Source organism: Asterias amurensis, chromosome 2 (assembly GCF_032118995.1).
Source record: "Asterias amurensis chromosome 2, ASM3211899v1".
Lineage (NCBI taxonomy): Eukaryota > Metazoa > Echinodermata > Asteroidea > Forcipulatida > Asteriidae > Asterias > Asterias amurensis.
Genome location: NC_092649.1, coordinates 23,618,226 through 23,645,721, shown reverse-complemented (window position 1 = coordinate 23,645,721; position 27,496 = coordinate 23,618,226). Strand labels below are relative to the sequence as shown.

At 37.0% G+C, this 27,496-nt stretch overlaps 1 protein-coding gene across 1 annotated transcript; it reads left to right on the top strand.

Annotated features, from left to right (window-relative positions):
• Window positions 1-2,807: 2,807 nt before the first annotated feature.
• Window positions 2,808-27,397, top strand: LOC139954254 (dnaJ homolog subfamily C member 2-like). The gene is made up of 16 exons (XM_071953973.1): window positions 2,808-3,012; window positions 4,712-4,905; window positions 6,409-6,484; window positions 8,373-8,474; window positions 9,138-9,282; window positions 10,009-10,089; window positions 11,255-11,412; window positions 13,062-13,252; window positions 14,089-14,169; window positions 14,629-14,717; window positions 15,929-15,998; window positions 17,060-17,241; window positions 18,948-19,048; window positions 21,071-21,181; window positions 22,588-22,772; window positions 24,878-27,397. The coding sequence occupies exons 1-16, from the start codon at window positions 2,940-2,942 to the stop codon at window positions 24,935-24,937; spliced, it is 1,899 nt and encodes a 632-aa protein (XP_071810074.1). The 5' UTR covers window positions 2,808-2,939; the 3' UTR covers window positions 24,938-27,397.
• The last annotated feature ends 99 nt before the right edge of the window (window positions 27,398-27,496 follow it).

Sequence of the window (27,496 nt, the reverse complement as noted above, 5' to 3'; positions counted from 1 at the left end):
CCCTGGCCCAAACTCCCACTATACGAGTCATCTGATTGGAGGAAGTTTGGGCGGCGACCGTGTGTCAACCACTGGTCGATGTTGTTACCAGACTTCCTAGAAATCTTTCTGACAGGTGACTCATTGGACAGTGTTTCGCAGATGGTTCTCCGGATTGGTTCACTCAATTGCCCCTTGACCGCCCACCCGCCATTCGATCCACCCTTTTTGGTCAGGTTACTTTCGTGTTGTACTTTAAAGCATGGTTCTCCGGCTTGGTTCATTCATTGCCGCGCAGGGTCGAAGAGGCTGGGTGCCAGGACAAAACCGAAACAAATCCACGAATTTGCATTGAATGAAGGAAGTAACTCACAGATTGATGTTTCGCAGGCGACCATGTGTCAACCACTGGTCGATGTTGTTACCAGACTTCCTAGAAATCTTTCTGACAGGTGACTCATTTGTTGAAAAGATTAAATAATGGAGAATATTTATAAAAAAAGCATTCACTTCCAAACGGCAGGATCGGATCAATTGGAAGCTTTATAATTTGGAAACATTGGGTAGAATACTAAAGGGCTATAGGTTGGAAGGAGCCTGTGGGAATTAATAACATTTTGGTGTTGGGGGGGGGGGCTTACACAAGTAAAGTAAGCATGTGAAATCGAGCCCAAACTCTCCTTACGTTCGTCAGTGTATTGTGAGTGGTGTGTTGTCTGGTTTTGAGATAGGCCACCTGTTGCTTGGTGAAGGAGGTCGCCGTGGGATCACTTTAGGTTGAAAGTGGGTGGCGACCTCGGACTTACAATAAATCTGTCTATTATAAAATTGACAAAACTGGACGTAACAAACCCTAAAAATAACTTGAAATGCTTTCTGAAAGTGAAATGAGTGAGAGAAAATTAAAGAATTAAGGAGTGAGGACGAATTTACCGTTTTATTTAGTTTGTACGATAAATAGGGTTCCAGAGATATTGGAGGTTTGTTCCTTGAGTAGCGTGAACATGAACGGTCAGAAATTGTGTCGTTAAAACTTCGCGAGACGCAAAAAGCCCAAAGTGACAATAAACAATACACTTTTTTGACGTTCACGTTCACGTTTACACGACAAATTCAGATGAGAATAAACTAAAAAGAGGCCGATGCTCTTACCCCCCCCCCCCCCCAAACAAAAAGAAAACAAAAAACAAACCCGCTGTAACAACGCTATGTACCGTGGGACGTGCTCTTACCCCCCCCCCCCAAAAAAAAAAAAGAAAAAAAAAAAAAAAAAGAAAAAAAAAAACCCCGCTGTAACAACGCTATATACCGTGGGACGTGACGCTCCATAACTCGCGATGAATAATTAAAGGGCCCAAGATTCTAAAATCACGTAGTGTTATTGGAAACAAAGCAACAAATAACTCAACAAAGCAACCAATCATTCAATGTGTTTATTTTCAGTAAAGTTTTGCAGATATATTATTGTTGAACTTTTTCACTATCATCTGTTCAACACGATTGAACCTGCGGACCGCCAACCGGTGTGTTTCTTTTAAGCTGTTAACTTTCTTCCCTTTTCAGTCGGATAAACTCTGCGGACATTAGCTGTGACTTTTCTGAAAAGTCTTCTCAAGCCTTTTAGTACCAATGATTATTGTTGAGAAGGATATTATACCAGTCTCTTACAAGCCATTGGTCGAGTAACTCGGCGCGGCTATTGACGGTGACTATGGATTTGTTCATGGATTTGTTCAGAAGGGAACCAAAATACCACTGATGCCAAATTCATCAGGTTAGAAAAATATTTTTGTCTTATTGGTTGGATCTTCCAAACAGACCTCCCGATTGGTCGCCAATGTGACGACACTTGACTATTATCCGCGTACACGTGAATTATACCCAATGCGCTCAGTACAAGAAAATAAGTGTGTAATTATAATAGCAATGTGTTATATTTTTTAGTCGACTAGGTAATTACCCTTACATTCGGCTTAGCGGGGTAACACTCGGTGCAGTTAAGATAATAAAATTAATACAATGACATAGCCCATTGAATTAAAACTATGCTCAAAAGTCGCGGACAATTTATGCGGATAATGCGTTTACTTTGTCTTCATCCAGGATACATTGACATGACCTCATATTTGTATGTCCTCTTTATATTTATACCCTTTGTTATAATGTACTTCATATTTCAATCCTTAATCTTCAATCTTGAGCATTATATAAGACCAAAAAGGTAATACACAATTGAACAACTATCTTGGGACACTCACACCCTTGTAACACTACCATTTTTGTTGCAATCATCAACAATTTACAAATCTAAAAGAACGAAATGAAGATACAAAGACACCAAAAAAGAAAAGAAAAAAAATATGGGCCTACAACATTACATCCACAACTAAACTTTAACATCGATATCAGGAAACATACATTATATCAATAAGTCGCTCCCTTATATGGAATTACCAAAACTATACACCAAAACATCAACAAACAAACAAGCCGAAATATATGAGTATACATAAAATTAGTTTAAAGGGCATGGATAAAGAGAAACAAATGGCAAAACACTGATATCATTTTATTTTAGACACAAAGAAAAGGAGAAAAACACAAATAAAGAATCAAAGACGAACAACCCAAATAGTAAAATTTTAGAGCTTAAATTCCTCAATCATTTAAGATGCAATTCCCAATCCAATTATTAAGGATTTTCATCATCTAGCGGGGTGCCGCGCGAAGCGCGGCATCCCGCTAGTGTCTACAATACACACACAGTAAGTATGAGAACGAGGTTGAGTAAAAGTACGCCCTCTACCGGTAGGTAGTATTTGCTACAATATACGACCACACGTGCGCATTTACATACATGAGAAGAATAAAATTGTGTTAAAACTGTGTGTGTTGTTGGGCTGATTTCTGCCATTTTTAGCAAGCGCCAAGTGAAGCAGTGTTAAATACCTGAGTTTAAGATGACAGGGGAAACTGTGGTAAATGCACGCACCTCTGCTGGTTTAAAAACTAAAGTATTTGGTACTTTGTGTGGTGAGTATAAATTTAATATTATTAATTATTACTAATATTATAATTTATATTCATATAAAAAAATCATAATATTATTTATTTTATAAATTTTTCAGTTAGGCATGTTAGGGTTAGGCCTAGGGCCTACCTACTCCTAGAACTATTTTGGTTTCGTCCGCTATCGTCTCCCGTAACAGAGACGATAGCGGACGAAACTGAAATAGGGAAAAGTTTCTGTATGGCGCCACCACTTTTTCATTCGAAATAAAATAATATAGTATCTAATTTACCTGATTGATATATCCCTTTTTGTAAAAATGAGTGAAAAAGTGGTGGTGCCATACGGAAAGTTATCCCTGAAATAGTTTTAGGACGATGAGCGAGTAGGGCCTACCATGCCTGCCAAGTACTTCTAGAAACTATAAGGCTCCCCTGTCAGCCTTAGGGTTCTAATATTTTGGGCCTCCTTAACGCTATACGTTTTTCAAATCGGCGTTGATAGGTGAAAGTTTTACGACCGTTAGCCAGCAATTACTGAAGTTTCTTTTGTAACTACACTACCAAAACTTTCCCCACATACTCAATTTGAATATACATTCATAATGCTTGTAGTTGTATTTCCTCTTTGTTGAGTGAAATTAATAAACATCGTCAAAAAAATTTCTGCTCGGTACTCACTAATCTGCTCGGTAATCCAACACAAATTCAACCAGGAACTAAATCCTCGATGTCTAATGAACACTCAAAACACCATTGAGAAAATATTTTTGGAAAAAAAAAGGACTAAAACTTACCAGATCCCGGAGCAAATTCCCAGGTTTATATTTTGAACCTGAAAGCGTTTGCAAAGCAAACGCTTTATTTATTTTTTGGTCACCAAGCGCTGAACCGCATGTATCTAGGGACTGTTTACATCGCGTATAGAGAGGTAAAAGATTTGCCTCGACTTTAGGGACACTTTGAAAACAGGAGGTCGTACAATATAACAATATTACTCAATTAGACATATGCTACTTTGTTAAAATCCTGAGATACCTCCCTTCACCATTGTACTACATGTAGGGAATGACATTAACAATAACAGTATGGTATAAAACTTGATGGGCTTTTGTGAAAAAATACAAAAAGTGCCGGACTCCCTACTCTAGGCAGACACATTTAATGTACAACAGGAATCATCATAAGTAATGTACGGGTCCTACATGTCTACTTGCCGTCAACTTGCTTAGTGCCGTCAACTTGCTGTCAACTCAACCAATATTCATTTAAAATCCACAAAAGAGGCATAGAACTGTAAAGTATCAGCTGAGAGATAATTTTCATAAGTTTAAGGTTACATTTCAGTTAATATTTTTACTACATTTTAATTGTGTCTTTTGTTCTCATAATTTTTTTTCGCGAAGTAGCAAAGCCATTGGCCACCATCTTGCTTATTTCACAGCCTGGCTTGTATAACATGGACAATAGAGGGTGCTTTCCTGAAAACGGAATAGTCTTGGCCCAAGACATCAAATTTAATTATCGGTACCATATTGTATTAGGTACTGTGCTTTGTTCAATTATTGATCACTGACGACTTGGGTCAAGACTAATCCGTACCTGCCATCTGGGTAGTGGTTGAGTTGAGGGCGAGTTGAAGGCAAGTACATGTAGTAGGACCGTACCGAACAAGTTTTAGATGATTCTTTTTTACCATGTATTTATTTGTACTTTTGTATAGCTCCTATCATAGTGAGATTAGAGCCAGTTGGTCGTTGGTTTGAGGCTCATATTCACAGGCGTCACCATCATCACAACTTATCTTACACGTCTGGTTCGCTTGGCTCTGATTCATCTTCTGATAGCTCCGATGATGACCTGGAATATGATGAAGATGACTCCATGTTGTTAACTCTAGACCCAAAAGATTGGAAGGTAATGTTTGACAAAACAATAGTCAGGTATCAATTTTAAGTTCCGTAATTTGTGTTGTTGTAATTTTAGTAAATAGAAGTCGTAGAACTTTACATTTGGTCTAATTGCTGAATCTTACATGAAGCTGTATTTAAGCCACTCAGAATATAAATCATTTAGCATGAAGAAGGCCAGAAAATTTACTTATAAGCTGCAGTTTTATTTTGAAGATATTAGGCCCTACCTTTCTGAGAGTAAAGTGGACTAGTCCAAGATGTCTCAATAGCCAACTGCCTATGGCTATGTAACAACCAATGGCAGGGTACATGTATTATGCAATGCGTTTCCACAATGGTATCGGTTTTGTATAATGGAGATTTTGCAGTAAAAATATTTGTTCCTTTCTTGGTCCATTTTTCTTTTTCTGGGGTATGTTCACTGCTGGGGAATTTTCATAGCAAATGTCAAATTCTATTTGGAGTTAATGATCGGACGACAATCTTTTATGTAAAAGATTGTCGTTGATCAATTTTGAAATAGCAGTTTAACTTTCCAGTCTTTTCTTCTCTCAATTTGTGCATGCGACAAGCTGCTTACAAACACAACTGTTATTATACTGACAGAGTTTATTTTACTTAAAAAGGGAGCACCAATCTCTTCCTACATGTATCCATTTTTTTCAATAAAAACTTCATCCCAACTTCCAAATGACAGCTTAACTGTTAGTTTTTAAATCGATTTTGTATGTATTTTATAAGGCATTTTATCAAATTTAATGCATGTTTCAACCCTTTAACATCTGAAAAATGAAGTTGTTTCCTTATTACATCATTAAACAGCTAAATGATACTTCTCTTGTTGACATAATTTGTTTTGTTTTTTGTTAAATTGTTGCTAATGCCATTACAGCAGATGTTATGAATGTGTAATGTCAGTCACGGTAATGTCAGTCACGAAGGTTAATTTGCATAATTGTTGACAAATTCAAGAAGAGGTTTTCCCAATCTAACTACAAGTGTTGGTAACCCTATAAGATATAATGGTTGTATGGATTTAGATCTGTAGCACTTTAACTTGGTTGCGACGCTTTTTGTAATGTCAGTCACCGCAGTTAACGCCCCCCCCCCCCCAGTCAGAAAATCTTAATATGAAATTTCAAGGTTTCAATTCTGTATTGTGTATTCAGGTCCTAGTGTCCCCCATGCCAAACATGGTTAAGATGGCTGTCATTGTTTATTGGACGTGAGAGCTGATTAGATATTCAAAATAAGTATTAAAAAAAGTAGTGTCAGTCAAGCTGGAATTGCCCTGAAGTACAATGTACAGTGAATTCTTATTGTATGTTTTCACTGTTTTACTGAAACGAGTTGTTTTACTCATACTTGAACAAAAATATAGCAAAGAAATGGAAGCACATAACCTACTTTACAGGAAGTGTTGCCCTATGAATCACTATGTGTTTGTACCCTTTTAAATGGAAGAAGCACTCAATTAATCATTTTTTTGTCTCATTTATATTTACAGAATCAAGATCACTATGCTGTTCTTGGGTTGTCCAAATTGAGAAACAAAGCAACCTCTGATGAGATTAAGAGAGCTTGTAAGTAAGAGTAAGAGTTTTGCTTGTAATGTGTACTTTTTGGGGCTGTTTGGCACTAGTTTCTATTCAACCTTTTTGTATTTTGCTTTTGTGGTTTTTCTTGCAATTTTTAAAACAACTACATTTATATAATACATTTTTTTTTTTACTTTGCTCCAATTAAATGGCACTATCTTGATTGGTTTGGTGACTCTGCAACTGTCCTCAGTGTAATCACAGAGTTTGTCAGGGTCCCAGATAAACTTACTTGGTAACAAGCAATGGAGAGCTGTTGACAGTATAAAACATTGTAGTAATGAGAAAGAAGTAATTTTCCATGAATTTGATTTTGAGACCTCGGAATAAGATTGTGAGGTCTCGAAATCAAGCATCTGAAAGCACACAACTTTGTGTGACGAGGTTGTTTTTTCTTCCATGATTATCTCACAACTTCGATGATCAATTGAATTCAAATTTTCCACATTTTTGTTATTTTGTGCATATTATGTTGATATACACCAACTGAGAAGACTGTCTAGACTTTGACAATTACCAATAGTGTCAAGTGTCTTAAGTAAGACTTTGATATTGTTACACTATTATTTGTATTCCCCCAAAATCATCAAGAGAAAACCATATTAGTATAAATAGTAGAACTTGTTAAAACCAAGTGTAAATACCAATGAAGAAACAATAGAGCGATTGCGCTACCAACGTCACGTGACCTGAGATGGTCCCATACACCGCTTTCTGCATATCAATGTGCATTGAAAGACATGTTAGTTGTTGCATTTGTTTGTTCAATCAAGGCTTTTTCTCAAAATCACTGAAGAATATTCCGGAGTTTGTACAATGAGACCTTAGTGGTGGTTGAACATTGCCAGTAATCGGTAAACACAGTTCCACCAACGAGGAAATTCTACGAAAATGTTCACACGATGTCATGTGTTTGTGCATGGAGAGTGTGGTTTTACATTGCCCTCATTGTAATGATTTTGCTGCCAGTATTTTCAATAAAAATCTACTGAAGAAGCTGCCAATTCCTTTATTTTCACCCTCAAATTATTTGATTATAAGGGTTAGCTATCAGCTAGAGTCGAACTTTGCAGTCTCCCTTGGCCCAGCCCGACTTCACACCATGCACAGTGCAAAAACTAACCATACTCCTAAAAGAAACCCCTTTTGTTGTAGAATACTGGATTTATCAAATAGAAAGTGCGATAGGGGCTTCGTTTTTGAGTTTAAAGTGTTATTTATCGAGAATACAGCCGATTATGGTCCATTTGTACGAGTCTTCCCATGTCTTTACTGTGTGGCTGTTTTTCTATACCCATCTCAGGTCACTTGATCACATGTAAACATTAATAGTGCAATCGGTCTATTGAAGACCTTGCTTCAGCCAGACATGAATAGTTTGGGTCCAGAATGCCCCACAGTTTTGAAAAATCGTGGGGGGACCCAGAAAGTAACATACGTGTACAAATACACTGTATTACATTTTCTTCATTGAAACTTCCGGGCCTTAATCATTGCATCAATTTCACCTATTTATTTGCTGATTTATTCAGTTGTTAAAGTGGCTTGCTACAATTCAATTGTAGTTTTCGTCACTTTTCTGAAAAACATAGATGATAAGTAAAATATAGCCATGCAGCTCCTGCTCTGAACTTTGTAAAATAAGTGAGTCCGGCTCATACTTCACCTGAATAGCAAAAGTGAAGTGACTTTCCGCGCATCGCTATTGGAAAACAGCACATACATGATTGTTTGCTCCATGCAATTAGCTTAGCATTTGCTTTTTCATTAAGTATGAACTGTGCTTTAGACTGAAAATTGTGTTGATAAAAACCAGTTTGACTGTACTTTCTAAGAAAATAATTGTTGTCCATTTTTTTTCCTTGCTGTGTAGATAAGCGTAAAGTGTTGAAACACCATCCAGACAAGAGAAAAGTAGAGGGAGCCAAGAAGCCACGGGAAAATGATGATGACTACTTCACATGTATCACAAGAGGTATGACACACTTTTCTTGGTGCCAGCATTCTAGTCAGTTTGTGCTTGTCAAGTTCATGGCTGAGAAAACCACCTTAAGGTAACAATGTGACAAATACCAAAGGCGAGTTTGTAACATCATGTACATCACATAGCAAGCTGGTTGGTAACATTAGCTTGGGCAACTTTTTTTATGTCGGAACTATTTTCTTTGTTTTAAAACAAGCTTAATATTGTTATATTTTTTGTTTTCCTTTTTTTGTTAAAGACCTTTTTTAACACCTTAAATGTAGGTGTTTTGCATGTGGTATATGTGTTGGGTCACACACACACACACACTCGCAGCTTTTGCATTACCTTTTAATACATGCATCACTGGCATGAGATTGTGAATTTGAGTCTTTACTGTGACTGAAATAGACCATGCAGTTCTTGCACGTATTCAATCATTTTGGGACCACTTGGTTCCACGATGCTTTAATTAACGCATGAAAGAAATAAACCAATCCACTTGAATGGGTTCTTATGTTCAATTAAGTGAGAGACTGATACAGTCTTTTGTTCATATTGAGTTGAGTTAAATTAATGACTTCTACCTGCTTTGTACAAGATGTATTAGTATGTAAACATGCAGATAAATGAGACTTGTTTTGCATTGTGTAATTTGGTTCCTGTCTTTCACAGCTTATGAAACTCTTGGAAATCGAATCAAGAGGAGGTCTTATGACAGTGTAGATTCTAAGTTTGATGACAGCGTTCCTTCCGTTAGCCAAAATTCCAAAGATAACTTCTTCAAGGAGTTTAGCAGAGCCTTTGACAGGAATGCAGTGTAAGTAAACCTTGTTAGGCCTTACCGGAGCCCAAAATAAAAACACAATTGTTTCATCCAAAGTCACCTTGGTAATTTGTAAGAACTGACTCAGAGGTGACATGCAGGGAGGGGGGTGCTCTAGTCATTGTGGCAGAATCACAGTATTTTTTATCCAGGTTAAATTAACAACACAGCTAATTGAATAAAAGTAAAGGGGAATCCGGTTAAAAGTAACACCCAATTGTGGCTACAAATCCCAAGCCGTGTGTTTCATTTGTAAAACCTGTATAGCCTCTTACACCATGCATGTCTTAGCCTTAAGTCAAGATTATTATTATTATAGTCAAGATGCATTGGATGGAAAGGTTTTGTCACATTTTGCCGTGCTAAGCTATCTTACCAAACACAATCCTTCAAGACAAAACCATTATTGCTCCATGATGTAATGCAGCCCATGATTACACCCAGACTCATTCCATCCATCAACTCAGGCATTTATGCTTGTGTATTGTCCTGGCGATTCATACATTGAATTCAGCTTATAACTGCGTCTTACCCTTTCTCTCAAATCAAATTTAATAATCATCTGGTGTGATTTCCATAAACATACAATTTGTTGTTTCCCTTTAGATGTGAACCTCTTGTGTTTGCCTGCAGCAACGCCAGGCATTTTGGCTCTTTTGTAAACATGTGATATATAACAGTTGAATTATTAATAATTTTCTGTTTTTTGGATGTATGCAGATGGTCCAAAAAAAAGAGAGTACCTCCACTGGGTAATGACAAAGCTACATTTGAAGAAGTCAACAAATTCTATAATTTTTGGTAAGTAGAAATTTGTGTACGGCATGAACCATGATGCTAGGATTGCCTCATTATGGATTTAACATTAAAAAGTACAAACCTACATCAAGTACATGTACATGTACTGCAAACATAGTTATGTGTATTGCAATCAGCAAAGAAGGAAAATCTAAATAAACTCCAACATGCCCTGCATGCAGCAGCTAGGGTCCTCTCTAAGACCTCAAAATTTGATCATATTTCACCGGTTTTACAGAAACTTCATTGGTTGCCCATGGTTTAACATGGAAAGTACTTCATGGATTAGCACCAATAGCTATCTCAATGAACTTATTTCACAATACTTTCCTCAATGCAGCCTCAGATCATCAAACAAGTGTCTTCTTGTGACACCAAGGACACACACCTCTTAGGGTAAAAAGTCTTTTTCAAACTGTCTGGGGTATTTATGAATGCTTATTATTATTACTATTATTATTATTATTGTTATTAAAATGAAGATGTGTATAATATAGGCCTATGCACAACTTTTTACAAAGCCGAAATCAGATGACTGCTTTAAAGACACTGGACACTATTGGTAATTGTCAAAGACCAGTCTTCTCACTTGGTGTATCTCAACATACATGCATGCATAAAATAAACCTGAGAAAATTTGAGCTCAGTTGGTCGTCGAAGTTGCAAGATAATAATAATTGTCGCGTGAAGTTGTGTGCTTTCAGATGCTTGATTTTGAGACCTCAAAATCTAATTCTGAGGTCTCGTTATTAAATTTGTGGAAAATTACTTCTTTCTCGAAAACTACGTTACTTCAGAGGGTGCCGTTTCTCACAATGTTTTATAATATCAACAGCTCCCCATTACTTTTACCATAGTAAGGTTTTATGCTAATAATTATTTGGGTAATAACCAAGTGTCCAGTGCCTTTTTTAACACCTGCAGCTGTTTCTTCATACTAAAACAAGAAGTTTCGACATGTTTGCCAACTGCATCTCATGTAACATTTTATCAAATGGTTTCTTGGGCATGCATTTTTTGGTAAGTGAAAGTTTTGGGTGTATACACACCTTCTGACATTCAATGGTTAAGAATATTGTTCTTCAATGAGTATTATTTGAAAAGAAATATTTGCCCAAATCTTCTTTCGCAAGAATAATAGATGGTTGTATTTTCCAATGGATTGCAGGTATGATTTTGACTCTTGGAGGGAGTTTTCTTACCTAGATGAAGAAGAGAAGGAAAAGGGAGAGAATAGAGAAGAGAGGCGTTGGATTGAGAGACAGAACAAAGCAGCGAGACAGAGCAGGAAAAAAGAAGATGCAGCAAGGATAAGATTACTTGTTGGTTAGTTACTTTGTTCAGTTCAAACACTTTCCTTTTTAACCCTCAACACCAAAGGTTAAAGAATTTTTCCTTGGAAAATGGAAATCGTTACAATTTTCAAGGGATGAGGGGTTTCAATAGCATTGTTAAAGTTTTCTTTCTAGTTTATGCCCATGTTTTCCGTTTTCGCGCGGGTCCCGCTAGTGGTTCTTTCCCAGTCCCGTTATTGGCACCTGCTAGAAATCATTGCATATAACTCTGCAAGTAGCTTGGTGGAAAGGGGTGGGGGGGGGTAAGTGATGGAGGGACAGTCTGAGTCTTGATGAACCTTTTAGTGCTTTGTGAAATTAGAAACCAGACACTTGCCCATCTTTTTTTCCCGTTTCTTTTTATTTGTCGGTCCCATTTATGTTTTCTAGTTTCACCCAGGTCCCGTTAGTGGTTCCTGTTTATATGCCCGTTTTGTTTATTTTGTTCGTTAATTTACTGTTTTCATGTCCTGTATCGTTTTCAAGTCCCTTGTCATTCTTTCCTTTCCCTTATTTTATCCCCAGCCCCTTTATTTGTTCCCGTCATTTATTTTGCTGTTCCTCCACTCCCTGTCCCACTGTGTGCCCCTTCCCTCTCCCCATCCCATAATCCCGCACCTCCTTGCCTCCCGTCTCTTCTATTCCTCGTCACAAACAACACATATCCCCCAACCAACGAGTACCCCAAATTTGACCCCGGGACGCATCAATTCAGCAGGGTGCGGGCACCACATGACAATGGTGGCGCCCTGAAAACAATGGCGGCGCCCTGAAAACAATGGCGGCGCCCTGAAAACAATGGCGGCGCCCTGAAAACAATGGCGGCGCCCTGAAAACAATGGCGGCGCCCTGAAAACAATGGCGGCGCCCATGCGATTTAAGCATCATTATATTATAGAAGCACATAAAGCAAGTTACTTGGTCATCCAATTGTTGTGAGTTTATTAGTTGTTTACATAGTACATGACCACAGATAGACTGTCACTGTCACATACAGGTAGCATTTTAACATTATACATAATGTTTTACACTTGGAGTCTTCATAAGGATGAAGATACCACAATAACAGCATAACGTTCTATTAAAGGCAGTGGACACTATTGGTAATTACTCAAAATAGTTAGCATCATAAAACCTTTCTTGATTACAAGTAGTGGGGAGAGGTTGATAGTATAAAACATTGTGATAAACAGCTCCCTCTGAAGTGACAGTTTTCGAGAATGAAGTAATTTTCCACGAATTTGATTTCGAGACCTCAAGTTTAGAATTTGAGGTCTCGAAATCAAGCATCAGAAAGCACACAACTTAGTGTGACAAGGGTGTTTTTTTTTTCATTATTTTTTCGCAAGTTCGACGACCAAATGAGCTCAAATTTTCACAGGTTTGTTATTTTATGCATATGTTGGGATACACCAACTGTGAAGACTAGTCTTTGACAATTACCAATAGTGTCCACTGTCTTTAACACTTTCAGTAAGATTGACTGATTGTTGACTTGTTAGAGAGTTGTGAGACAAGGTGTTTCAGTAACAATCCAAATGACAAAGTTCAATTCAATTCAATTCAAAATTGGCTTATTAAAGGAAGCCTCATTGTGGAACCAGTAATATTAATGTGTTTAAACATTCACTATCCCTGTAGATAATGCATATGCATGTGACCCAAGAATCAAACGCTTTAAAGAAGAAGAGAAGGAGAAGAAAGCAGCTGAGAAGAAAGCCAAGCAAGATGCAGTTAAAGCATTGCAGATGGAGAAAGAACGAGAGAAACAAGCAGCTATGGAGGCGGAGAGATTAGCCAAAGAGAAAGAAGAAGAGGAAGCTAAGGCAAAGGTAAGTATTGAGGTTTCCCAAGGGGGGGGGGGGTCCAAGACGACTAGTTTCCAACTTGAACATTTTCAGTCAATCCAAAGTACTTTGCAGGTGATCTTATGTATTTTGGATGATACTTTATAAGTATTATCGTCAAACATGGAGTGGCGTCAAGTTTTTGACTCGATAAAATGGTCGATCATGTTAGTTCGCAAAGGTAAAGGAAAACCCTGCAATTTCTAGGCATGTTTGTGTGGATCATTTTATTCCACTTATAAAACATCTTCCTAACCATACATTTTATAACAATTGGTGTAAAACTCTTATCATGGACCAACTCACCTGATCCAAGGGAACATGTCCCTTTAAGGTCAGCTTAAAAGATAAACAATTGTTCCAAGGTTTGTGAAATCAATCACGATTCTAAATATTTTTTTTAATCAAACCATGTTCAGTGGATGCAACTGATGAAAACAACTGAAAACAATATTTGTTTAAAACAACACCACAGTACCACTGCTGCTGCTGCTGCCCAGAAGTTCACTCTCAATGTCAACCTATGTACATATGCCATTTACAATTCATATGTCTATTAAACTCCACTGGGAAATTCTTACTAAGTGACTTATTGTCATTAATACATAAAGGTGGTTTGTGGTTTGGGGAAACAACTGAAGACAGTACCTCTTTCCATTTTGTGTTTAAAGTTGGAACAAAATAGTGTTGTTTTAATTGACTTCATATGCAAACCCTCACGTTTTAGAGTCACTGGCCTAGTGAAATAATCTGTATTGTATTAACTTGAATAATTAGGAATTCCTATGTGTGGTTTAAAAATATCCGTGGTTAACCAACAGGCTCAGGCTGCTAAAAAGGAGAGGGAAGCAGCTAAAAAGGTTATCAAGAAAGAACGTAAGATGCTGAGGGATTTATGTAAGGTAAATAGAGTGATTGAAAACTTAAACATGTAAGGTCTTTGGATGTGTAGTTGATATTTCTTAATATTGTTTTAGTACTGATTGATAGTACTACTAGTTCTTGTTCTCAGCTAGCTGCTGGACTGCCATGTTTTCTCTTTATTACCTGACCTCATATGGCTGCATACTTACGTATTTAAATAAGGGAATAAAAGGGTAGCAACGAGTTCTTAAACGGCTATTTCATAACTAGGAAAGCTTTCACACAAGTCGCTTTTGCTATATTTTATCCTGGTTGCGAAAAATTGCAAAAATATGTTGGATAAAAAGCTCACATGTGAAATGGCTTTAGCAATTTATCAACCAAGTGCATTAATATAATGGGATTAAATAATCAACCGGCTCACTTGAAGAGGCAAAATAATTGATTTGGATATTCTCTTTTTAACAGCAAACTCATTCATTTATTTTCCTCTACAGAGAAACAACTACTTTGCAGAAGCAGAGGCTGACAGGGTGAAACATATGGCTGATGTTGAGACGCTGTGTGAAAGGCTATCTGCTGTTGAGTAAGCACAATTATACAACACCAAAGCAGATCCTTGCCATTTCATTGGAGGATTGTCCGTCGCGTGATAGCAAATAAAAGTACTATTGCACGCTGAGTCACTCACCACGCATTTTCCGTTCCATCCGAAAAGTACTATTTCACGCTGAGTAAACACAGCACTGCGTGCGGGTGTCTTTGGTAACCCAGCAGTGTAACTACAAGGCACACATACTACAGTTGGCGTCTGCGTGTCTCAAAATAGCTGGACAGAATGCACATTGTCACTGTTTAATCCAACAGGCCGACCCAAAAGAAACGGGTGTAATTTCACAATTGAAAATAGTAGGCCTAGGCTTGGTTTATTTTAAAAGCTGTATCCTCCAATCAAAATGACAAAGATCTATTTGGATATTATATAAAACAAATAATGAATGCTTTTTCATTCGTGCAATAGTGCAAATATTGGCGCCAGTGATGATATTCCTCCGCCTCATTTAATAGAACATTCCATCTTTCAACTCATCAACATATTCGCACCATTGCACTCATAAACATTCATTATTGGTATACTAATTACATTCACAGTATTATACATGTGTATTTAGAACTATTGCAAACAATCGAGATTGAAGGAGAATTGGATTGCAGTTTTGGGGATTTGTTCTATATACCTTGTCCACATGCCATGTCAAAGTTAGAAATTAATAAATAATGAATCAGCTACGACTGACTCCACTTGATAGTTAGCCTTTAGTCAAGGCGCAAGATGTCAAGCACGACCTCAGATATCATGCACATTTAAGGGCTTGATTAGGGTTTTTTCAAAATGGTGGATTATACAAACTTGATTTATTTTAAAAGCTCCTAATGATAAACATACCAATGGTGTCAATCAAATTTTTGCATCATGAAATGTATTTGGTTAATGACATGTTTAGGTCATAGAAATTACCTCAGTCACTATTCATTATAAGCCACTTCGGAATGTCAGCTGCACATGACTATTACTGCTGACAATGGATTTTGTCTATCTCCCGTAACTTTTTGACAATACCCGCCCGCTGTTATTGTCAAAAGGTTATGGGAGATAGACAAAATCCGTTGTCAGCAATAACAGACATGCGCAGCTGACACTCAGAAGTGGCTTATTTTCATTCCACTCACTAAATAGGACTTAAATGATGGCAGCTGGGAAATATTTTAAATAATGCTTGTTTTTAATGATGTCAGTTTACAGGCTCTAAATGAAACCTTGACTAAATCCGAAGTTGAATCGGCCAAGGAAGCCTTCTGTAAACAGGTAAGCAACACCTCAAAGGAACATCATAGTCTGCTTCAAATTCTATGCTTTGTTTATCACTCCAGAATAAAATGATAAAGGCAGATAGTTGTTTTTATAGAAGTTTCTAGAATGGTGTGCAGAATTTCTAAAGGGTGCACATGTGGGTACTTTTTGTAGAACACAAAACAAAATGTCCACAGATTTACACTAAACTCACACAGTTTGAAGATAATGATAGTAGAAAGCTTCCCTGAAAATATTGCTTGCTGAGGTGCTGTAGTTTTTGAGAAATGAGTAAAACAACGTCACAAAAATAATTTTCGTCCCAGGAGACAAAACCTATTTCAACATGTAAAATGTATTTTCGTAACATTAAACTCATTTCTCAAAACTACACCACCTCAGCTTAATATAAACTTGAAAGCTTTATTCATAAATATCTCAGACTGTTTCGCTACTCCTATTGGTTGTGGCACTCGACGCTACCCTTTTATTCCCTTATTCAACATTTGTTTTGGTCATGACAGCTGATTTGACAACAAGTTAATTTATTAGACTTTTTTATTTACTTAAAGGAACTTTACAGAATTGGTAAAAAAAAACAACCGTGAACATCACAGATTTACATAAAACTTACATGACATGATGATGATAGTTAAAAACATCCCTTGAAATATTTCTGTCTGAAATGTCATAATATTTGATGAGAAACAAATAATTCAGCTTCGCGTTTGGAGTTTATCGCTCAGTGAGCGTTTGATTCATTTTTGTTTTGGCATTGCTGCAATGCAAAATTTGTAATCGGATTTTCACTATTCTCTCATGACCCAGATAGCCGATCAATCTCGAACTTCTACAGTTTTTGTATATGGTGGATTACATAAAGTGTTTACACTGCCAGCAACTGTTTTGTTAGCAAAAAACACATCTGTAATGTTCCTTGAAAGTTTCTTGAAAGCTTTAGCGCCTGCTGTAGTATTTGTTGTTCTGCAATTGTACAATTGAATTGCTACATTTCTAATTGTTAATCACTTGGTTTAGTTCTGGGTTTATTAGTGACTGTATGCTTGGCACTGTAGGTATGTGATTTGAATGCTGATATGGAACGACAGCATCAAGAAGAGCTTAGGAAGCAGAAAGAAGCACAGACAAGTAAAGTAGGAAGTGGTGGGTCAGGAGGGCTTGGTAAACATTGGAGTGAAGAGGAAGTACAACTATTGGTCAAAGCAGTTAAAATGTTCCCTGCTGGAACCGTGTCAAGGTAGGAGTATAGCAACATCTTGAAACAAATACTTGAAATATTTGCTCTTATTTAGCAGTAACATTTGGTTACATTGAAAGGAGTGCACCACACTTGTTTTTAAAGGAACATTCATGACAATCTATAAACAACCTAGTCTCTCAATGTGTATTGACATGGGTCAATTATCTTTTTTAAACATTTTTCTAAGTTGTTCTACAACAACTTTTGAACATAATTTTTTGAAGGGTGACTGGTGCTTATACTGATTTTATGTAATATAGACACCGTCTGAATTGGGCTGTTTGGGCTACAAAATAGACTAAGATATGACTTCAAAGGTCTTCCTGGAATGGAGAAGAGCAGTCCCTAAAAAAAAACCTTTAAATTTAGCCGTTTTGGGGCATTTAAAAAAAAAAGTAGAGTCGTGTGATAGTTTGTACGTGACCTTTCGAGTTGGTTTTACTTTCAGCCGTTTAAAAAAGCTAATTCGCTGAACCAAATTTTAATGTTTTTGTTTACAATTATTCATGAGTATATGACAAAAAACTACGTATTCAAATTATGGATACAAATCGTAAATAATAGTAAAAAATCGAACATAAGATTAGCATTCAGAGAGTCCGTGTAGCGGAAGCTTGTTATATGACCTCACGGCGTGGAGCAATCGGAACGTACATTTGTGTAAGCCTTAGGGCATATCACGTACCACACATGCCGTGTCATGTGGGGGCTGAAGGTGTAGTCCTGGACGCTAAGAACTCCCAGCTTGCTTCAGTGAGCTTGGGGGGGGGGGGGTGGGGAGCCAGACATCAAAGTACATGTTTGTCATCGTGGGTTTGTCAGTTGGTACACCTCGTATCGAATTTGTTATTTCTTGTGATCGAAAGGTCCAATATGCTCAGTTTTGTTTCATGGCCGCCTAATTTCTTTTTGTTAGGAGTTTTCGGGTAATGATTTTTGAGGTAATGATTAAATTGGGCAACTAGTGGAATTAGGACTGGAATGCAGTGCCAGAACTTTTTTAACTTTAGGGGGCACAATGTCTGGCCAACTAAAAGTCTAATTGCACTTCTCATAAAATGTCATCTTTTCAGTGCTGTTTCTGTGCCATTCACTTTTTGCATAAGATTTATAAGCTTATAAGTAGTTTCAAAAACATGGTATGCGATACTACACTAAAGCTTATAAAATGTAACATTTTACTTTGGTTAGTCTTAATCCTAAAGGAACTTTACAGAATTGGTAAGAAACAAAAATCATGAAGATTCCAGATTTACATAAAACTTACACAGTCTAATGATGATGATAGTAGAAAACATCCCTTGAAATATTTCTGTCTGAAATTTCATATCGAAAGATAAATAAATAATCTAATTTGGTGTTTGGGGTTTTTTGCTCAGTGAGCGTTTTATTCATTTTTATTTTGGCATCGATGTAATGCAAAATTTGTTATCGATTTTTCACTGTTCTCTCGTGACCCATATGGTTGATCGTTATCGAACTTCTACCTGTTTTTTCAGTTTATGTATATGGTTGATTACATAAAGTGCTTACACTGCCAGCAACCTTTTTACTAGCAAAACCAACTCTGTAATGTTCCTTTAGAAGTCTGTATTTCAAATAGTCGAGGGTCAATCGGGGGGGTTATGGTGGCATGGATTGGCGCGTCCCCCCCCCCCCCTCTGCAAATATATCTTGACCACCGTAATTGTTTACCTTTATAGGTATGAAGTTATTGCCACCTTCATCAACCAACACTCCTCATCTGAACACAGCAAGACGGCTAAAGATATCATCAACAAAACAAAGAATCTTCAAAAGCTAGGTAAGTTCAACCTGATAGTTGTATCTCTGTGTATGTATTGTTCAGGGATGAGTTTGTTCAGACTTTTTGCTGAATTCAGACTTTTTATGTCGGCCAAATCGGACAATATTTGTTTCCACAAATAAAGAAATCCTGCTCATTGGTCTACTTCTCTAGTGCTTTGGATACCGTTTCCAAAAGCTCCTTGGAATCTAAAACCCCAGGGGTTACCAAACGTTAGAAATGCCATCATTTCAACACACCTTTGAATTTGTATCCAAGTTTCAGACTTTTTCGTTAGTAATGACTCTAACCCCTGTTACTAGCATTACCATCTTTATAACAAGTATGGTTCAGATAGGAACTATTTCAATTCAATAAATTGCAATGTCAAGTTAACTGCACTAATAGCAATTCTCCATAGCTGCCAACTATAAGGAATTGTTCTTAACTGTTACAAATTTATCTATGAATTACAAAAATACAAATTGCTTGTTAAAAAATTAAGAATTTCCATTTTTTTTAAGTGAACTTAATTGTTCATACTTGATTTTGTGCGCATAGTAACCGATTCTTTACCATTTAAATGCATTTATAAACACTGCATCACCATGGAACAACTCTGGAAGAATACTGAAGACATTTGGTTTTTATGTAATATCGATTCAAGTGCTTTGCAGGCTATCAGTATACAATTGTTGCAGGCTGTGACTGGGTCCATGGCGTTTTGTACACCCGAGGGGGAAAATGGCACTCGAGGCGAAGCCAATGGCGCCATTTCCCCTCGAGGGTGTACAAAATCAGAATTGTTTGAATAATGACCGTTTCCGATGGTTTTCAAAGGTGAACAATATGAGGGGTACAGTGTTGAAATTTGAAAATAGACTGTTTAAAAGTTTGTTCAGTATAATACAAATGCATGTCTGGCATTCGATCAAGGGGAATGGGTCCAACCATGTGATGACAAGTCACACTTGGTTAGTTTATTCTTGAATAATTACGTTTCACTACAATATCTAATGGGGTAGATAAAGTATCAGTTGATTAAAATTAAGAATTTGTTTTATTGTTTTGAGGATTTGGTTTCAACTGCGAACATTTTTACAATGACTCAACTTGTATGAAAAATATATAGTTCTAGTACTTTTGCTTGAACGGCGGGTCATCAGGCAAACTTTAATCATACATACATCTTGGAGAGAAAGAATGAAGCAAAAATGAAGATTGTAAATGTGAGATCCCAAACAATAGCGCTGTGATAATATTTATTAGCATGTACACGTCTTTACATGTGTAGTAAGTATTCAAAGAATTCGATTAATTTTCAAGAGTATTTTACCTGCCAATGTGGTTACATATGAATATGTAATAGATTATTAAAGGTTACATTGAGGTCTGGGCCCAATTTCATAGAGCTGCTTAATCATAAGCAATTGTTTTGCTTAACGTAGCAAAGTTAATTGCTTAAGTGTAAATCTATATCCAAGCGGTTGCTAGCTTAAGCACATTAACAAACTGCACGCGCAATATTTTGCTTAAGTTTGCTTAAGCAAAAAAGAAGAAGGTACTGACAAAATGGCGGAGTGTTCAAAAAATCATCACCTTCTCTCTCTATCTACACTTGAAAGGTTTACACACTAACTTGAGAGTAAACAAAAAGAAGATACAGTGACCACATTTCTGAGAATATTTTGGACCAAATTTTACTTAGCTGCACCTACAAACACACGCACGCACACTTAAAATATAACAGCTTAGCCGCCACAATAACAACGTGTTGCAATGATGTTGCACTATGCACTGTGCTTAAAGAGGGTGCTGAAGCAAACAAATGAAGGCTTTAAAGACCCTTTTTGCTTGCTTACCGCTTTAAGCGAAAAACAAACCTTCGCTTAAACAAGGCTATGAAATGAAAATTTGCTAGGTTTGCTCGTTAAGCATAAAATCGACTGTTAAGCAGCTCTATGAAATTAGGTCCAGTTCAAATTAAAATAATTTTAGTTTCATTGTAACACATTCTAATTATACACATTTATTCCACAGATGGTTTTCAAAAAGAGGAAGTCAACAAAAGAGCGTTTGATAAATTTGAGAAGACGATGAACAAATCCAAAAAGCAAGATGTGCCACAGCCATCAGAACGCTTTGATACAGGTAGTGCATCTTAACAAGAAAGTGTTGTAAACACTTTATAAAGCTTTAATAAATAGTTTATATTTAACCAAGATGGATACAAATTTGTCAGTTTGGTTTCAGCCAAATATAAATTACTGTGAACCTTTTTCTTGAAGTGTAGAGCTATTAGAATTGACTAAAAGTTTTATTAAAGTGACACTATTCACTGTAAAACTAAGTGATTATACTGAGTCTTAAAGGCAGTGGACACTATTGGTAATTCTTCAAAATAAGTATTACCATAAAACCTTTCTCGGTGACGAGTAATGGGAAGAGGGTGGCAGTTTAAAACATTGTGAGAAACGGCTCGCTCTGAAGTGCCATAGTTTTTGAGAAAGAAGTAATTTTCCATGAATTTGATTTTGAGACCTCAGATTGTGAACTTGAGGTCTCGAAATCAACCCTCTAAACGAACACAACTTCGTGTGAAAAGGGTGTTTTTCTTTCATTGTTATCTCGCAAGTTCGATGACCGATTGAACTCAAATTTTCACAGGTTTGTTATTTCATGTATATGTTGAGATACACCAACTGTGAAGGCTTGTCTTTGACAATTACCAATAGTGTCCACTGCCTTTAATTAATGGTATTGGTACAAGTGATCTTCAAGAGTTATCCAGCTGTAAGATATTTTGTTCTCATTTTAGCTTTATTTCTACCCTTTACTGACATTGATTGTTCAATTCTACACAATCATGACAATGGTTCTTTGTAGGTTCTTGAAAAAGCCTCCAACTTACTCCTCTCTAAAGTAAGAGTCTTTGTAAGCAAGCTAGGATGAATTTAATCCAGTTGTTAATAATAATAATAACAAATTCTTATAGAGCACATTTCACAATAACCGTCTCAATGCGCTTTCGCTTTACATTAGTGCCCTAGTCATAGGGCCAATAACATCCCTTTAATGTTTCTCAGCTCCCTATCGGAAGTATACAGCCAGTGGCTGCCATGGCGCTCCAAAGGCTTTTTCATTCACAATATCAACCTCTACCCTCGCAGGTACCCATTTATACCCCTGGGTGAAGAGAAGCAATTATTGTAAAGTAACTTGCTCAAGGACACAAGTGTCACGACCGGGATTCGAACCCACACTCTATAACCCACCAAAACTTGAATTTGATGCTCTTGACCACTCTGCCATGACACTCTACAATCGTTATAATTATTGTTATCAATTATATTATCTACAAAAATTGAATTAGCTCTGGAAAATTGAATTAGCTCTGGAAAATTTCTTACCAACTAAGTACCTGTGGTTTAAATGCAAACATTTGTCATTGACCTGACATTACAACCCTAGCTTACTTTAGTCTTCTCTGTTACTGTTTGTTAGCTTATAGTGCTTTCATCTTCTGATAATCAATCTCTTTGCTTATTCCTAAATAGCTGACAAACCAGGGGAAAAGAAAGCAAGTGGGGCTGCAGAAGTTGCTAAACCATGGAGCACAGATGAACAGAGACGTTTAGAGCAAGCCTTGAAGACATACCCAACAAGTACTAAAGACAGATGGGATCGCATTGCAGATACTGTGCCTGGACGTACCAAGAAGGAATGCATGTTGAGATACAAGGTAATGAATCTATACACAGTGTCATGAAACATTGAGCTATTGTAACCATCTAGTCATAGCAGGTAATTCCTTGCTTTTTTTTTTTGGGGGGGGGGCTGGTATTGACTTCTTTTGGTTGTGACCACTTATAATCTTAAAGATTTCCATATACATGTACTCCTCAGAACTAGCATATAATCATATATTTGTTTCTTGTTGAGGGCTGATGTGGTTAACCAGAAATTATCAGCAGTGACACACTGTGATTTATTATTTTGGGGGGTGGGCCGTATTTCCCCAAAAATTTCTTTAGAAGATTGTAAAACAAAAAAATCAAAACAAACCAAACAAACAAATTGAATACCTTGGAGGGCTGGGATCAATCCCCTAGACCCATCGTACCCCCCCCCCCCCTTTCAGGTGCACCACTGTGATTATTAGTGATCTCAGTTAGAGACTACATCAAAGTTGAGATGGAGAAGCTGTCTGCCTTTCTTCAGTAGATCACAAACTTGTGCAGTCTTGCTTTAACCCCCTATGATGAATCTTGAACAACAAATTAATGCATAATAACTTTCTGAGAAATCCTCAAGAACAATTTGTTCACCATGGTGCAACTCTGACTTCAGTGCCCATTTTAATAGAGCTGCTCAGCGGTAGATTTTGTGCTAACTGGGCGATTTCCATTTCATTCCACTCGCTACCGTACAGCACACGAAAAGGCATGCTAACCTTCCGATGAAGTCAGAGTTGCAGCATGGTGACATTTTTTTTTACCATCTGGGAAAGAATTTTGTTTGGGAAATATGCAAATTAAATCCTGAGTGCGTCACTGCTGGTATTTTAAAGTTTGATTCTGGTTAGACCACATCAGCCCTCAACATGAAAATATCCCAAACCATTAACAATTTTACTAACTTTGAAAAGTTGTTTTTTGTGGATTTACAAAGTAAAGTATATAAATTGACTAATTTGTAACCTACCAACTGTACAAAAATATTCTTAAAATTTTAAATTTTGAAGAGCCCAGTTGTTTCTAAGTGGATTCTGATAGCGGATGACATGCTCTATCAAGTGATTTTCATTTTGTTGATTTTTGGAATGATGCGCTATTTCAAAAATTGGGTCAAAGGTCACGATAACATATTAAAGATCACAGTGACTTGTACAAAAATAGTAATAAAGTTGTAAATTTTAAAGAGCCCAACTGTTTCTTAGTGGATTCTGATAGAGGAAGACATGCTCTATCAAATGATTTTTATTTCGTTGATTTTTGGAATGATACATGATTTCTAAAACTGGGTCAAAGGATTTATGTGTTTTGTTTACATTACTTTTTTATAGTTAGTTTTCAGTTTTTCAAATAAATAATAATAAATAATAAAAGGTGTTTATATTGCACTTTTCCGAAACATGATCAAAGCGCATAACATAGAAAAGGGTAAATTAAAACTAGCTAGTAGCACATCTTTAATCTACTTTTTAAGAAAGAGATATAGTTTTTTCAGAGAAAAGAGAAAGAAAAAAACCATATTATGGTCACTAGAATACGATCCAGAGAGTACATCACAATTTCATTGATTTTGGAGATATGAGGAGAACCAGTTGATTATTTCTGCGTGAAGCAATGGCCCTTCTTAACTTTAGACCACATTTATAGTATATTAGACACTGGTCTGTAGTTCTTTAATTGATTAATATCCAAGGATGGTTTATTGAGGATGGGTGTAATGACAGCCTGTTTTAGAACATCGGGAAATACACCTGTTGATAAAGATAAGTTTACAATATAAGTCAGCTTTGGTACAATGATGTTGATGCATTGCTTGACCAACCATGTTGGCAAGACGTCCAAAGAACAAGACTTATTTGGCGACCGAGATAATTTTGCAAATCTCATTGTCATCATCAACTGGTTCAAAATTATTCAGAACAGTTATTGCCTGAACAGTGTTGGACACATTATCAATTGGATTGGAGTCTGCCAAATCAGTATTATTATCAAGATCGTTCCGAATCTTGACAATTTTGTTCTCAAAGAAGTCAGCAAACTTGTTGGATAGGTGTTCATTTGAATCACACACATGAAGAGATTTTTGAGTCTTATTTTTGTTTTATTTTTACAGGAACTTGTTGAAATGGTGAAGGCCAAGAAGGCAGCACAGGCAGCAGTTGGGAGGAAATAGGAAGCCTGAAACGTGCAGTGCAGTACAAGACCACAGACTGGAGCTGAAAGGTTCAATGTGCTAAGGTTCACTCAGCAGAAAATATTCAGGGTCTGTTAGATTTTGCTTCCACTCCTATACAAGTTGCATGTTTCGCCGGCAGCCATTATTTCCTTCTGGACATTACAGTAGGACCCCCACATGTGATAAAACACCATGTGTAGTTGTGGATAGCACATTAACTTAAAGACAGTGGACACTATTGGTAATTGTCAAAGACCAGTCTTCTCTCTTGTTATATCTCAACATTTGCATAAAATAACAAACCTGTGAAAATTTGAACTCAATTGGTCTTGAAGTTGTGAGATAATAATGAAAGAAAAAACACCCGTGTCACATCATGAAGGAAGGAAGAGAAGGAGTTCGAATGACCCGCAAAACCACAGAGTAACAAAAGAATACCCTGACAATGCCCCTGTCTGACCAGTGGAAAAAGATAAGAGACCTCCTGCTGGACAGCCGATTAGTGAGCGCGATTAGATCTCTTTGTACTAAGGTGTGGTACCGCCACTCTGCACCGTTGCCTTTGTGAAAAGTTTAATCATTGGAGACAAGAATTGTGAATAGACATGTTTTCTTTTACCATTTGTGGTGTTTACATGGAAATATCATAGCATATTTTTACATTTTTTGCAACTCTCCTGTCACTAGCGGTGGTTCAAAATTTGGGTATAAGCACACGAGGGTGGTTGGTATTGAATTGTGTTTCTCGATTTGGTGGGCGAAAGTGCACACAAACTTTATCAGGTCTCAAAAAAGTTGTTTTTTATATCCATACGACATATGACACCATAGTTGAGTGAAGAACCAAGTGCCCACACGCAAACTCACATACGCCAGGTCGCCCATTGTTTGTGTAAGGTATGTGGGTGATTACGAAGTGTCGTTAAATGACCGCGGTACCGCGGGTTCGGCTTTTGAAGTCCCTTCGTTCGAGCTCCTTTTCTTCCTTCCTCCATGGTCACATGAAGTTGTGTGCTTTCAGATGCTTGATTTCGGGACCTCAAATTCTAAGGTCTCAAAATCAAATTCAAATATTTTAGTTGAAAATTACTTCTTTCTCAAAAACTGCGTTACTTCAAAGGGAGCTGTTGCTCACAATGTTTTATACTATCAACAGCTCTCCATTGCTTGTTACCTAGTATTATTTTATGCTAACAATTAGTTTGAGTAATTACCAAAAGTGTCCAGTGCCTTTAAATGTGTGTGCTTGGTTTTTGATGTAATTTTAAGAACAATTTTGGAGCTGGCAATTGCATATTGTTATTTTTTTTTTACCGATGCGTATGATCATGAGGAAGAAAGGGTGCTCAGAAAACTTGTCAGTCTCACGATCTGTAATGGTTTATAAAGCTGATTGACCAGTCGAGTTGTCTGACGAGTCGAGTTGTCTGACGAGTCGACTGGTCTGACGAGTCGAGTTGTCCGACCAGTCAAGTTGTCTCACCAGTCGAGTTGTCTGACCAGTCGAGTTGTCTAACCAGTTGAGTTATCTGACCAGTCCAGTTGTCTGACCAGTCAAGTTGTCTGACCAGTCGAGTTGTCTGACGAGTCAAGTTGTCTGACCAGTCGAGTTGTCTGACGAGTCGAGTTGTCTAACCAGTTGTTTGATATCCATGACAAGCATTGATTTGATTCGCTAAATGGCCACATGACCTAATTAACCTTGTTCGTGTTGCTACTAACAGGGCCTTGTTTTTACTCAGCGCCGCTTGTTGCTTAATCACATTTGCCTGTTATGGTGCTGTGAGCATCTTGGCATAAAAAACGAGGGTTTCTATTCAAAAAATTAGTTCACCTCCTGAAGGTTCTTGTCAATGCGCAACTATTCCCCCCCCCCCCCCCCATCATGCACAGTGTGGCTTTAAAGCATTTGAAGTCAAACTTGTATATGAAAGTGTCAGATCCTTTATGATACATGTATATCATATCAATGCTTAGGTATGAACTTATCTTTAGATGTAAGTAATTAGCTTAACATTCTTAATTATTAGCTTAGTTGTAATAACTTGAATACTGAATTAGGCAAATTTACACCCGATCTTCAAACGTTTTTCAGTTGTACATGTACACTTGTGACTTACGTTGTTGTTGTAACACCATTTATTGCACGTTTTCTGTTTGTGTACAAAATGTCTATGGGTAACAAAAAACTATTTCAAAGTAAGATAACTTTAAGTTTTTGTCATTCTACATGGATCATTGTTTAAACATAAAAAGGCTTTTAAGAAGAGTTTAAATTCCAGTTCATTACAAACTCAACAGGATTGAGGTATTTCCACTAATATTTTGCCACTATTTGATGAGTCTGTTTATCCTAGACTTGATTAAATCATGTTGTTATTTGTGAAAAGTATATGCTCTGTTCATGGATACATACAAGCATATTAAAAGGACTTATGTGAGTCTAAGAATTTTACAAAAAAATGCATTCTTTAGTTATTGGATTCCCAAAGCAGTGCGAATAGTCTGAAGCCCGTCACTCATTCTACAATAATAATATTTTATTCATTTATTATG